At 42.7% G+C, this 13,361-nt stretch overlaps 1 protein-coding gene across 1 annotated transcript; it reads right to left on the bottom strand.

Annotated features, from left to right (window-relative positions):
- Positions 1-622: 622 nt before the first annotated feature.
- Positions 623-11,415, bottom strand: HEY2 (hes related family bHLH transcription factor with YRPW motif 2; the record flags this gene model as incomplete). The annotated part of the gene is made up of 5 exons (XM_082668589.1): positions 623-2,659; positions 6,731-6,812; positions 9,120-9,203; positions 9,339-9,417; positions 11,333-11,415. The coding sequence occupies 5 exons, from the start codon at positions 11,413-11,415 to the stop codon at positions 1,974-1,976; spliced, it is 1,014 nt and encodes a 337-aa protein (XP_082524715.1). The 3' UTR covers positions 623-1,973.
- Positions 11,416-13,361: the final 1,946 nt, after the last annotated feature.

Below are 13,361 nucleotides of genomic sequence, written 5' to 3'. Positions count from 1 at the left end.
GTTTGGCCCAACAGCTTCAGAAACTCTGAAATAGTCTATTTTAGGCTTCACTGAAGAAGGAGGGATACCTGCCTAATTTCTACAGCATCAAAAGAAATCTTGAGGTAGGTACAGAGAATTTATCATCAGGAGGCATATATATGCACACACATACACACACCTATCATGCATGCATGTGATGTTTTAAAAATACTCTATAAATATTTCTGAGTTCCAAAATGTATGACACATTCTACCTTATTACCCTTTGTTCGGTGTACTGTTATTTGACCTTCTGGTTTTTGCACTTTTCCAAGAAGAATGGTTAAGAATAAAAGGCAGAGGAAACTGATCACTTCCTGCCTCCAAATGATGTCATACCTATGCTTAATTGGTTTACAAGCTCAAATACATGCTAATTTCAAGGCTGTGAATTATATCAAATGACTTTGAAAGAGCAAAAGAAAAGCCATGGCTTAATTTGTTAGTGAAACAAGGCCTTGCTTGAAATTCACGTCAACTTTCCATTCTGCAAAGCAACTCATCCACATAAAAATGGTCAAAAAAGGACTTCATTTAATTAGTGATATGTAGACTTTTGCATAGAAAAAGGTTACAAAGTAATACAAAAAAGACTAGGTACAGTAATTTTAAAACAAATATTTAAAAGTATAATTTTGCATAATGTTTAACATTCTCATAATGTTTATTGCTTTCTCCACACAGCAGAGAAATGAAGTGCATAATAATACATGCTGTGTCTTTGTCTTTCAAACATAAATTCTCACGTGCTCAATTTCAAAGTATTAAGAGATTATTTTGTCATTAAACAAAATAAAAACAACAAAACCAAAACACCATTATGTAGCACTAATCTAGGCATGGACAAAAATAATTTATGTACATCCCATTACATACATTCATCTTGATTTGGGATCAAATACAATCACAAGCTTGACAAAGGACATTTAAAAATCGTGGCTTTTCTCTTCCCGTTGTTCTCTCCCTGCCTCATCACTTCCAGAAATGCAACTTCTCCCCAAAAGGTGACAAGAATAGATTTTACATGTTATCAGGATGAAATGAAGAGGATAAATATGTAAAAATAGTCCAAATGAAACTGAATAAATTAAACTTTTACAAACTGGAGAGTTTTCAAGTTGGCATGAGTCAGATAGCCTCTGGTGGGCACACAGTAGGCAACTGCTTCTAGGTGCACTCTATAAATGCATGTTTTATATAAAGAAGCACCATATTTTGAGCCATAAAAAAAAAAGTGCCTGGGGGTTTGCAGGCGGGGCAGAAATGCTTGTTAATCTGAGCGCTGACGTAATAATTGCTTATACTAATACATTGTTAAATGTCACAACTTGGCAAGTTTGTACAAAAAAAGCAAACTAGGATAAAACTAGGTTTCTCAACTTGAAAATTACTTTCAGCAATCCTTTTGGCCAATAAAAACCTGTTGATTTCAACAGAGTGCTCTTTTCTGGTATTTGTACTAAAACGTCTGCAGTCTAATGCAAGACTTCTGTCCCTTCTCCTTTCTTAACCTAACCTCTACGCTCTTCTTTACTTGTGCAACGTTGTATGTTCAAAAGAAAACTTTATTAGCTCAGGCACTTATGAAACATGAGTATTTTTTTTTCCATTTAGTTTCAAGAAAATTCAGTCAGGGCATTTTTCTTCCCCAATTCAGACATCGTGATGCACTGCTGGATGGTTCAGTCCGTATATTTTCCAGGAGACTTCTAAATGAAAACAAGTGTGACATTTTCAAAAGTTGCTGATGTCAGTTACCAAACTGCCTTAAACCGAAACAGAGAAAAAAGATAATACCACATTTCCACTTCTGAGGTTTGTGTCTCAAATAGCTTTATTGTTCCTTTGTGGATCCGCAGACATCTGTATGGCTACTTTCAGGGTGCAGAGGTTTTAAGCTGACTCTGAAATGAAGGACATTCAGTTACTACTGCAAGAAGTTCAGTGAAAACTTAAAAAGCTCCCACTTCTGTCCCCCAGGGTCGGTAAGGTTTACTGTTTGTTCCACTGCTTGTCTGCTGAGGGCTGGACGTGGCTGATACCGACAAGGGAGGGCTGATGGCTGTGGCAGCTGCCACTGCTGCAGCTGCGTTTGGGGGGAGCATGGGGAACGCCCCAGCGAAGGACAGAGGGAAGCTGTGCGCAGCTGCCGTGGCTGCTGCAGCGGCTGCGTGGACAGTGGCCGAGAGGGACAAGAGAGAAGTGGAGAGAGGTGGCACACAGGGGGCGACACTGCCTGTTGATGGCATCCGAAGGGCAGAGTCTGCGTGGGCAAACGTGGCCGTGAGGAGGGTGGAGCCGTGGGCAGGAGGCACTTCTGAAGTGGTGGAGAGGCGGCAAGGCGTGGGCTCCGAGGCATGGAGTCCGCTGGGTTGGAGCAGGGCTGCCGGAAGGTGGTGGAAGGCCGCCGCCCAGTGGTGAGGATGCAGGGGGTGATGGTGGTGGGCCAGAGAGGAGGTCATTGCCGCCGCCTCTCGCTGTGAGGCACACGTGCTGAGATGAGAGACCAAGCGCACCCGCAGTGGATCGGAGGAGTCCAGGCCTTCCACAGAGCTCAGGTACCTTGCCACTTCGGTTAAGCACTCTCGGAATCCAATGCTCATGAAGTCCATGGCAAGGGCATGGGCGTCAAAGTAGCCTGAAAGGAGTTTTGAGCAAAGTGGGGGCCAGGAGAGACAGTGAGAGAAAGAAGGATACAATTATGAAGAGTAGCCACCACCTACATTCCACCCTGTCCTTCAGAGATTTAAGAAGAACGACGATCCTTTCTGAGAACGTTGCCAGCTATTTATGGTTGTAATTTTTGCAGAAGTTAAGAAAGTGCACTTTGCAATTCACATGTGTGACAACTCTGGCAATGCTATGTACTGCAGTTGTTCCTGCAACCAAATAGCACAGTGGGGAAAAGAATTAAGAACATCTGTGTTTCAAACACTTCCAGAAAAAAAAAAATGGTGTCTCTTCTTTTGTATTGTGGGATAGTGAAATTTTCTAGTAAACTTTTCCACGGTACAACAGAGTACCAGTCTCTCTGTCTCTGTCACATGAATTGGAGATTAAAGGGTTTATCTGAAACATCCTCACTCTCTTGGCATTTATAACTGAGATGTGAAATGCATATGAGCAGTTTGAGGACTTTCTAGAAATGTGCCAGAACTGCTCAATAAATTCATAAATGCTTCTTGACTCAGTGTTTTTTATCAACAAAATGAAAACACCATTACTTTGTATGGAAAAAAGTTAAAGCAGCAAAATGATTTTTAAAAATTTGGTTACTAATTTGAAGATCTTATTTTTCTATCAGGTAATATAACATTACCTGATATATATATTATATATATATTATAATATAATATATATAATATATATTATTATATTATATATTATAATATATATAATAATATATATAATATATATATTATTTATATAATAAATATAACTCCTAGTTTTCCTGAAGTCCAAATATATATTTCTTTCATTGGTTAGCTTACTTTTTTCTGGCATCCGTCCAAGAAAAAAATGTATATTAATTGTGTCAGTGTGTATGCATATACCCTTACACCTAAGGTTACTACCATTAAAATGGCTAGAGCTGGTCACATTTATGAGAATCCCTTTTTACCCAAAGATAATACATTAGAATAGAAAATAGTAACATCTGATTAGTATCAGTGCTAATTTAGGGTACTGATAATAATCAGACATTTGGGGAAATGTCACCACTTTGAATAAGTGACCTCTAATATGTATAAACGTATCCTTTTTAGACTTTTTTTCTCATTTGCAACTTTTTTTTTAAACAATTTTCAAATTAAAATTTAGTCTACTCACTTCGGGGATGTGTATACATAAATGAGAAATATCACATTCAAACAAGGTTATTTTCATCTAAGGCATTTATTTACTACATTCCCTTTTTTATGTTTTTGTAGATCAAAGTATTACCTGTTTTGTTTATCATCTATTAACAATTAGATTAGCACTTTGGAAAATAGTAGTCACAATATTCAAAGTCCAAGAGCTAGAACTTCAACAGAAATTTGGAAGTCCCAAAAAGAAATTTGAGGAAAACATATACACCATTAAGACCGTAACAACAACAGCACAAAGCTGACATAAGAGAACATCATGAAATGTGGAAGATAGCAACAAAAAGAGTCATCATCCCAGGACTTCAGCATGGTTAGCAATAAAGCCCCTGGCATTAGGAGGGAAAGTTCTTCCTGAAGAAGACGCCTCCAAAGAAGGCGTCACATAAGAGTCCTCAGGGTTCTCTGCAAGGCTTTGCAGACTTCTGACTTCATGAGAGAAGGGAGATAATCATCAGAGTAGACAAGAGTCCAGAAACCCAGAGGGATCTAGAAATTTAGGTTACTCTACTAAATCCTCTCTAGAAACTCCTGCAATACCAAGACAGATTAAAGAATGGACCAACAGAATTGTACCCCAGGAGCTTCCAAGTATCTTCATGCGTCGGCATGAAGTAATTGAAATTTGTGATTTGCCAGCTGTATGGGGTTGTATATGGGTGAGTTCTCTGTTGCATCTTAAGGAATATAAATTATGTAATTCCTATACTGTTGCTGAATGCAGAGGGAAATGACGATGAGCAACTGTTTCCTGCGACCGCATCTTGGGCCAATAATCATAGCACAGGGGTCCACACCACTTCCATCACTGCTCTCTGGGCTTTAAGTGAATAAGCTCACAACAACCTTGTGAAGTGAACACTATCACTGTCCTCATTTTACAAATGAAGAAACTGGGGTTCAGAAAAGGTCAGTCCTTTATCTAGGGTCACAGACCAAAAAAAAGAAAAACAAGCCAGGATTTGAAACCAGGCAACCCAAATGCAGTGTCTGTCCTTCACCAGTACATTCTGAGGCCCCCATAGCAGCTGTGAGTCTTTAACAACGCGAGCCCACACTGCCAGCCCCACTTCTTCAAGGCCCACACGTTCTCCTGTGAGGTGACCTCTCTAATGAGCTGGCAGTCAGGCGACTCGTATGGAGCTCGCTCGGAAATGTCTGTTCGCAAACTATTTTGGGATGAATTTTAGGACTGTTCAGGTAGCCAAGAATAGCAACCACGATGGAACTTAGTGTTTATAATAAGGCATAATAACAATATTACTCTTTAGAAGTATAGCTCATGCCAAATATTTGAAACGCTGATAAAAATTCTTAGCCTTGTGGCTAACAATGCCAAGGGAAGTAAAGCAATCAAACAACTTTCCCTGCACGATCGCTAACCCGATCAGTCCCCTAACATCCTGAGGGAGCAGGTGTAGAGACAGAATCCTGGGGCGGCGGGGGGCCTTGAGGGCTCAGAGTGCTAGTACAGGCCTCCTTGTGCAGCCCAGCACCTCTGTCTCGGCTTAAAGGTGGGTCAGTGGCCAAGCTGGGCTGGATCACAGGCTTCTAGAATTTCATCCAGTTCTCTTCCCTATTACGTAAGAATATTTGCAGCCTATGCTGAGGGTTACATTTTAAAGAGTAGAAATCACAATTCCATACCCATTCAGGATGGTTATTCAGGCAGGACGGACGGTTCCTTGAGAAGGTACAACAGAGGGTAAGTCACATTGTGTGTGAGGGCGTCCCTTTACAATGATCACCGCCCCCCCACCCGACACAGGTAAAAGATGGTGAAGGTCAGGGCTGATGCTCCACAGGTCCTCAGCTGGAGTTAGACACTGAAATACTTCTGTACCAATTGATAAACAGCTATTTCCCTCCAATGCCCTGCCCCTGTCCTGATCTAGGGCAAACTCTGATACTACATAATAAAATGCTGAGCAGAGACAAGCGTTCAGGGTGTAGCTGCAGCACTTAGCCCCTGTGGTACCCTCTCCTTACCCCGTTATCAAATATATGGAACAGCCCTTGGCTAAGATGAATACCAAAGGCCTGTTTGAAGGGTGAAAAAGATATAAAAGGGCAAAATCAAGTCTGAGTGATGTGTGAGAAGTGGGATAATGAAATCTGAATGAATACTACATCGTTTAGGATCTCAAGTCCATTCATAGCATGAACTGAGGGTCAGGAACTGGACTATTCTTCCCTAAATCACTATCCAGTACAGAAGACATCTCTCCATAGCACTGGGCCCAGGGCACCTGCTCCTGTTTGCTCTTCACAGGAATGACTGCTCCATCAGTGGTTTCCAGGACAGAGATTCACTACCTGCACTTCAAATGCTCTGTGTGGTCTAAATCCAAGATCAACCAAACTCTGAGAACAACAATGAAAATTCACTTCCTTTGGAAGAGCTGCATTATAGTGAGTCCTATCCCTGATTTAACAGGGGACTGGGGAGAGGGAAAGAAGAGAAGAAGATTGTGTCTAACCTCCTGTTTATGTTTGGATGTTTGTGTGTTTGTTTTGTCTTTCTGTACAAATTCCAGCATGCACTTCTGAAAGTCCCAAACAAACCTCTGACCAGGCTGCTGTGAATGAAGCTTTACTCCCACAGTATTATAAAAGCAAACACAAGCCCAGGGTCAAGTGCTTCTTTTGTTCCAGAAGTTCTTTCCCACGAGTTCAATCCTGCCATTAGCATTGATTTCCACGGCTTTAATCTGGGACCTCCTATCGCAGCTCGTTAAAGAACTGTTCAACTATGACTTCCTTACAATCTTAGGGAGAAAAAATGAAAAGAGAAAGGTAGAAGGGGCGGCGGTGGGGGGGGGATGAAGTCACCTACTTACCTTTACCCCCAGTTGCCTGGAGCATCTTTAAATGATCAACTGTCATTTGCAGTATTTCAGCTTTTTCTAACTTTGCAGATCCCTGAGTAAACAAATAATAAAATCTTATAAGTCCTATGGAAATGAATTCGGAACAACTTACCCTGAATTTTTCATTTTCCCTCTCGCTAGAAAATTCTAAGTTTAACTTTTTCACAGAAAAATATGAATTCTTCCTGAACTTTACATGAAAACACTAATTGCATCACACCTAATGACAGATATTTGCCATTTTAACTTTTAAAGACTAAAAGGCATAATAATTTTTAAACACAAAAATAATTACACTAAGATAACTCTACTCAAACTACTACAACTGCAAAAATCTCAAACTGCATCAAACTGGTTAATAATATACTTTATTTTATCAGGGGATATACAATAGTCTTATATAATGCTTAAGTCTAGATCAGTTGAATCCAACTCTGGAGGAAAAGCAGATAGGATCTCATAAAATTATTGTTAAAAAGCATATCTTTCAAAAATAGATAATTCTATTACGCCTTTAAGGTAATTCATACTACACCACTGTAAGTATAGAACCAAAAGTGCGAAGGGAAGACTTTCAAGGTTTTTTTTTCCCAATAATTACCAGCAGGTGTCACTGTAAATTCCAAGATCATAAACAAGGAAGCATAATCTAACTTGAATCTAATAAGCATCAAAAATGCTTAAGGATATTTGAATCCTTTAAAATAGTTCTTAATAAAATTTTCATTGTATTTTTATGCCCCTCCCCCATTTTAAAACAAGGCAACCTCTGGAAACCAACTGAAATACAAATGTGCCACTTCAAACTGTCTCAGAGGGCTGTGGGTGGCTTCTAATTTCTTGGAAGAGCTAAATAATTAAATCAGTATGTTTTCTTGAAAAGGAAACTGCAGTTTATTTCAGGTTCCTATGCTTTACTTGTTTTGTGAAAATTGTCAGCACCCAGTACATGGTGAGAGTGCCAGAGTGACTTAAACTGCTTGAAAGAACACTCTTCTAATTATATTGTGACAGGGCCAGCTCTCTAGGGTTGGTCGCCAAGCTCAGCAAATGGGAAAGCCTGTGTTTATGGTAACTAACTGCCAAACTACTGAGGTTTGCTTTTAAGGTTTAAGTCGACATTTAAGAAAAAAAATCTAACGAACTCCAACCCCCCAACCCCCCGCCAAAAAAATCACCGAACTGTTTCTCATAATTGTAGACATTTCAGCACTGAAAGTAAAAACGTCACTGATTACTGACATTTTCATTTTCAACGTATTGTCATGGGAAAAGATAATAATCAAAACTACAATTTGCCCATTACATTTAGCTCATTAAAGACAGTTTCAGCATATAGAGTGGTGCCTTTTTTCTCTTAAAAATGTATAGTCAACAGCATTTGACAACTTGTACTTCTATCAATGTTCAGTTTTTCCATGAATATGTACAATAGTCTCAGTGAAAGTGACTAATAACAAAACTGCAGTTTCTGGATAATTTCCAAGGGCTTTGTAGGGCTTGCTTTATAATGTTTGTGGTTCATGAAGTAAACAACAAAATGCAATAAACAAACAACAGCTGTCTTATACCCTATTTGAATTTAATTGAAAGTTACTTTCAACAAAGGTATGATGCCATACTCTTTGAAAGATGCTCTTTGAAGTCTATCAGCCATGGCGGCAGAAGGAAAAACACAACTCTTCAAAAATGAAAAGGAAGATTTAAACATTTGGCTTTCTACTTTACTAAGTGTGCAAATCTTTTTTCCTTCTTTTTTTTTTTTGGTAAAGGAATACTTTAATTCTGAAAAGGGGAATTTATGGCTAGTTTGATTTTTTACCAACTTCCACAAAGATGCCTCGAAACAAACATCATTCTATTAAGCCAGGGATTAAAAATGAAACCAAGTGGTTTGGTAAATAAATTTTGTTAGTATTATTATTTAGGAAATAGAGCTAGAGGTGTTACTTCCTCGGCTTTGATTATTTTTTAAAATAAAAAGCTTACTTTTTAAAGAATAGTTTGAGACAAAAATGAAATTTCACATGGATATCTTTTCTGAAGAAGAATACTACATACAGCTCAGTTTTAAACAAAACCACTACTGGTATTCACAGAAAGAACAGAGAGAGCGTGAACATGTTACCCTTAAGGGAAAATAAGCTAGAGAATGGAAATGTTTTTCAACTTCATGATGGATTATGTTTTTAATAGTTTTGCCACAACAAAGCATTTTATTGAAATAGCTGCTCTGTGCCAGATCACGGCACATACACCATTATTTTAATGAGCTTTAAGAAGAACCCACGTTGCCAGATGAGAGAATCAGCTTTTTTGAGCTCACTGGTGGGGTGGTCAGGATGGGGGGGCAGCTTACTTGTTTTTCAAAAGCGGTTGGCACCAGTCGTCTCAGCTCAGATAAACTGTTATTTATCCGATCTCGACGCCTTTTCTCTATTATCTATCCCCAAAAAGCAAAACAACAACAAAAGTTCATGAATACACAAATGATAAAATTACTCGTAATGGAAAAATACAACTGCTACACATTAGGCTGGATTACATGAAATAAAAAGACAAAAAAAAAATCACATACCCCTCTCCTTTTCTTTCTTGCCATAATCTGAGATGTCGTTGTTGGAGAATTCGATCTAATCACAGAGCTAGTACTTTGTCTATGAAATAAGAAGAGTTTGTCAGGTGCTGCATTAACATAACAATTGTTTTCTTCTGGGTGCTTGATGGCATGCATTAAATATTCAGAGTGATAGCACAGTTCAGATCAGCATTATTTTATTCTTAATTCTTGCTCTTTACAGACTTTGCTTTCAGCCCTTATATCTCTTTTCAGATAGGAATCATGCCTTTTTTTCTTTTAATTTTAATGACTAATCCAGATGTCAAATCCACTGGCAAAAACGTCCCTAAACTTTTACTGAGCCTCCCAATGAAATAATTATGGGCAGTCAGGGTGAGAAGTTAGATATTAGTATTTCCTAGTTCCACTCATAAATGTTTCTTAAAAGTCAATTAATCTCTAATAGCATCCCTCCTCCTCCCTCTGGTAAGACCCACAGAACAAAGCAAAGCTATTTTAAAATAATTACTATCAAACAGATATACAGCCATCACATGTCAAACTGTTGTCCCTAGATGCAATCTTTAAAATAAACAGAAGTTACCTTACTATTTCAAAACTCCAAGTAGTCATACAAGAAAAAAATGACAACTTCAATGTTTTCTATATTAATCTTCCAAAAGAATGACCCAAAATTAAATATGCCACTAATAGAAAAATTAAAATTAGATCAACTACTAGGTAAATGTTTTACTTTGAAAATAAAACTCTAGGTGAGTATCTCTCAGCCTTCAATCTAAGCTTAAACCTCTCAGAGTTGTAATCCATCTTGAGTTTGCTAATGAAAAAATATTTTATATCAAAAGTTCAGTCAAATCACTATATTGTCACATAGTTTTTATGATCCTTTCTAGTTTGTATCTGTTTCTCTTCATAATTCATAGATACTCTGCTTCCTCATGTTCTCAAATTCTCCAGGTTCCTGTTATTTGTTCTCTTTCATTATAGAAATATTGCACACACCAGGTTCTTATTACCTCACCTTCTCACTTCTGGATCTTATTTCTGAATTAACTGTTCCCCTCATTCCCATCCCCTTCTCAACTGGTTTCACCTTTCACATGACATCTTTTGTTTTTCGGATCTCATTTTTTAAGATGACACAACACTTTATTAGAAGATACTTTGCAAACAACGTTTCAAGCGAATATCTTTGCTTTTAATGATTCCAGTCTAAGGTTTGTACATATTAGAATAATAATATTGAAAAAAAAGCAGTTTTCCAAACGTAGAATTTTACTCTTTGAGTGACAGCTGCAGATAAATAATTAAGGTGCTTCTGGGGATGCCAATTAGAAGCAATTATCATTTGACCCGCCTTGGCACTAAAACGCCTCCATAACCTCTCTCTGTCACTGGAAAGTGGAGGTCTGGCTTCCGTGATCACGATCTCGATCTTCTCCAGACTCAGGAACAAGCAAAGAGATGACGCCTGAAACGATCCTTCATCTGTCACTCACACTCCCGTCAGCCAAGTCACATACGATCAACTTGGAAATCTCAGCCTACTTAGCCTTGACATCGCTAATTGCTTTCATGGCTCCAAAAAGCAAGTCATCTTTTAGTCTCTTTAAAAATAAAAAAAAAATCATTTTTTTCTTTCTTCGCCTGGCCCATTTTGAAAGTGCTCCCAAATGCAGTTTCGGTGGCGGGGGCGTCGCCCGTCTCCCGGGCGTGCCACTCCGCACGCCCAACGCTGACAGCCGGGGACCCTCCTTCTCCAACCTCTGCACACTTTCAGCCGCCCCACCCCTAGGGTGCAAACCCACATGCCTCGCCCCACCCGAACACGCGCTCCGTGAGCGCCCACCCCTGAAAGTTTTTCGGGCAAAACTTTCCCCGCTCGGTTAGAACGCGGCGGAGAGGAACCTCGGGATTTCCAAGTAGCCGCTCGTACACAAAGCTCCCCGATGCCTCGGGCTCCGGACAGCTCCCGCCGAGCCCGCGCTCACCCCGAGTAATTGTTCTCGCTCCCCACGTCGATGGTCTCGTCCATGTCGCTCTCAGAGGTCGTCTCCTCGCAAGGGCGCTTCATCACGGCGAACACCGCGCGGGGTGCAGCCGGGACGGAGCCTCGGACACCAAGCCGGACGCAGCGCCCTCCCCGCCTGCCTCCTCCCTCCCGCCCTCCCTGGGTCCGGGCAGGCGCGGCTCGGCCGGCGGCGCGGTCGGCTCCTCGCGGCTCTTTCCCACGCTGCAGCCCAGCTCGGCCGCAACAGCCGGCGCCGGCCACGCCTCCCCGCGCGGGCGGGGCCCCCTCGCCCGCCTCCAGCGCGCAGGCCCCCGCAGCTCCGCCGGGCACCGCCTCCTCGGGAGTCAGCGTGGCCCGGGATTGGCCGGAGCGGAGGGGCGGGGCCGCTGTCGCCAAAGCCCGCCGCGGAGCTCCGGCTGAGGCGTGGGAACGCGGCCGCGCATCTGGGGCCCGGGAGCAGAGCGCGGGTGGAGAGAGGCGGCGGCGAGCGGGAGCGCGAAGTCGCTAACTCTAGATAGGGAAGCGCGCGGACGTGGACACAGGCGCGGGCGCGGGCGCGGCGGGGGCGGGGGCGGGCTGGCGAGGGGCGGGCTCTGGACCTCGGGTTTTGGCGCTCCTCCGCACCCAGCAGTCTGCCGGTGAAGTTTCAGCCCTGTGTTTAAAGAATAACCCCAAGCGCGTGGCTGAGTGTGAGCGAGCGTGTGTGACGTCGGGAGGCGCCGTGGCTTAACCGAACCGCCCCACTCGGCTGTCCCTTGTCGGGACCAAAACTGCTGACTGACTGACCCTGGCGGTCACATTTGCCCTCTGGGGTTTTCGAAAACCCTAAATCAAAGTTGCTTTTCTCTTTGGCAACTCCCAAGGCTACTTCCGCGGCCTCTGGGCTGTGAACAGATAAGGACGCAAGTTTCCCCGACCAGGTACTTGACAGCTGGCGGTCGGAGGGTCTGAGAGACCGGCCACCAAACGATTTTCTAATTGCACCTAATCAGTTCTTTCCATTTGGCCACTGAGGCTGTGGATAATAGATCCCGTTGAGTAGACCGTGGGCTGGAGTTGTGTCTACTCTGGTGGCAGAAAGGACTAGAGCAATGATGCGGGTATTTCAGGACAAAATTTTAGTAGTTTTTCAAGTTCGAGTTTTTCGGGCTTGGATTATCCAGATAATTGCAATTCACACTCCCTGGTTTGGGTAATCTCAGCGGTAGAGTTAAGTACAATCCCGGACGTGAAAAAAAATCGCGCTTGGAAATTAATTTGTTTTCTAAAAGACGAATGCGTGTCCAGTCTTTAGTGCATTGGACAGCGTGAGTTGTATAAAACTCTAGATATGCTTGTAAAACATGTTTTCAAGCTGCTCTTTCCATCCATGCTCTGAGGTAGTTGTTTGAACCCGCTACGCAGTTGTGTCTATGCGAGGGCAGCGGGAGGCGGTGGGCCCGCCGGGGCGCCGCGGTACCGGGAGGCGGGCGCCGGGTTGGTCGGGGTTGAGCTCGAGACTCCACTCGTTGCGCCGGGACAGCTCGGTGCTTAGGGCAGAAAAGCCTCTGAGACAGAGGCGTCAATCAGTCGCCACAGCCCTACGCCACGACGGAGTCTTATTTTTCTGGGGATCTGCTTAGGGCGTCCCCCTCTGACACTCCATTCTCTCCTCACACAAGACCGGCGCGGGGCGGGGAGGAGAAGAGGAAGGGATGAGACTTGAAAAGACCGGGCCCGGGCCGGGGCAGGGCAGGGGGAGAGCGGGAAGGACCTGCAGTCCGCGGGTTAAGCCCTCGTTAAACCACAAAACCCCTTCCCCACACGCCCTCGTCTCTTTTGTGCGGTCCCCACCGCGGCGCCTGCAATAACCGTGTGAACAGAAACCCGAAACGTTCCATCCTGACTTCTGAAACTTAACACCGGGCAAAACACACAGTCGTCGGGAGCCGGGCGGGGCCTGGTGGGGATGCACACGGTCAGCTCGAGGCCGCGGGGGGCGGTGACCCCCCAGCTCGGCTGTGGGCCTC

The sequence above is a fragment of the Grampus griseus genome (genome assembly GCF_964374135.1).
Source record: "Grampus griseus genome assembly, chromosome: 13".
Taxonomy (NCBI): Eukaryota; Metazoa; Chordata; class Mammalia; order Artiodactyla; family Delphinidae; genus Grampus; species Grampus griseus.
This window is presented reverse-complemented; position numbering and strand designations above follow the sequence as displayed.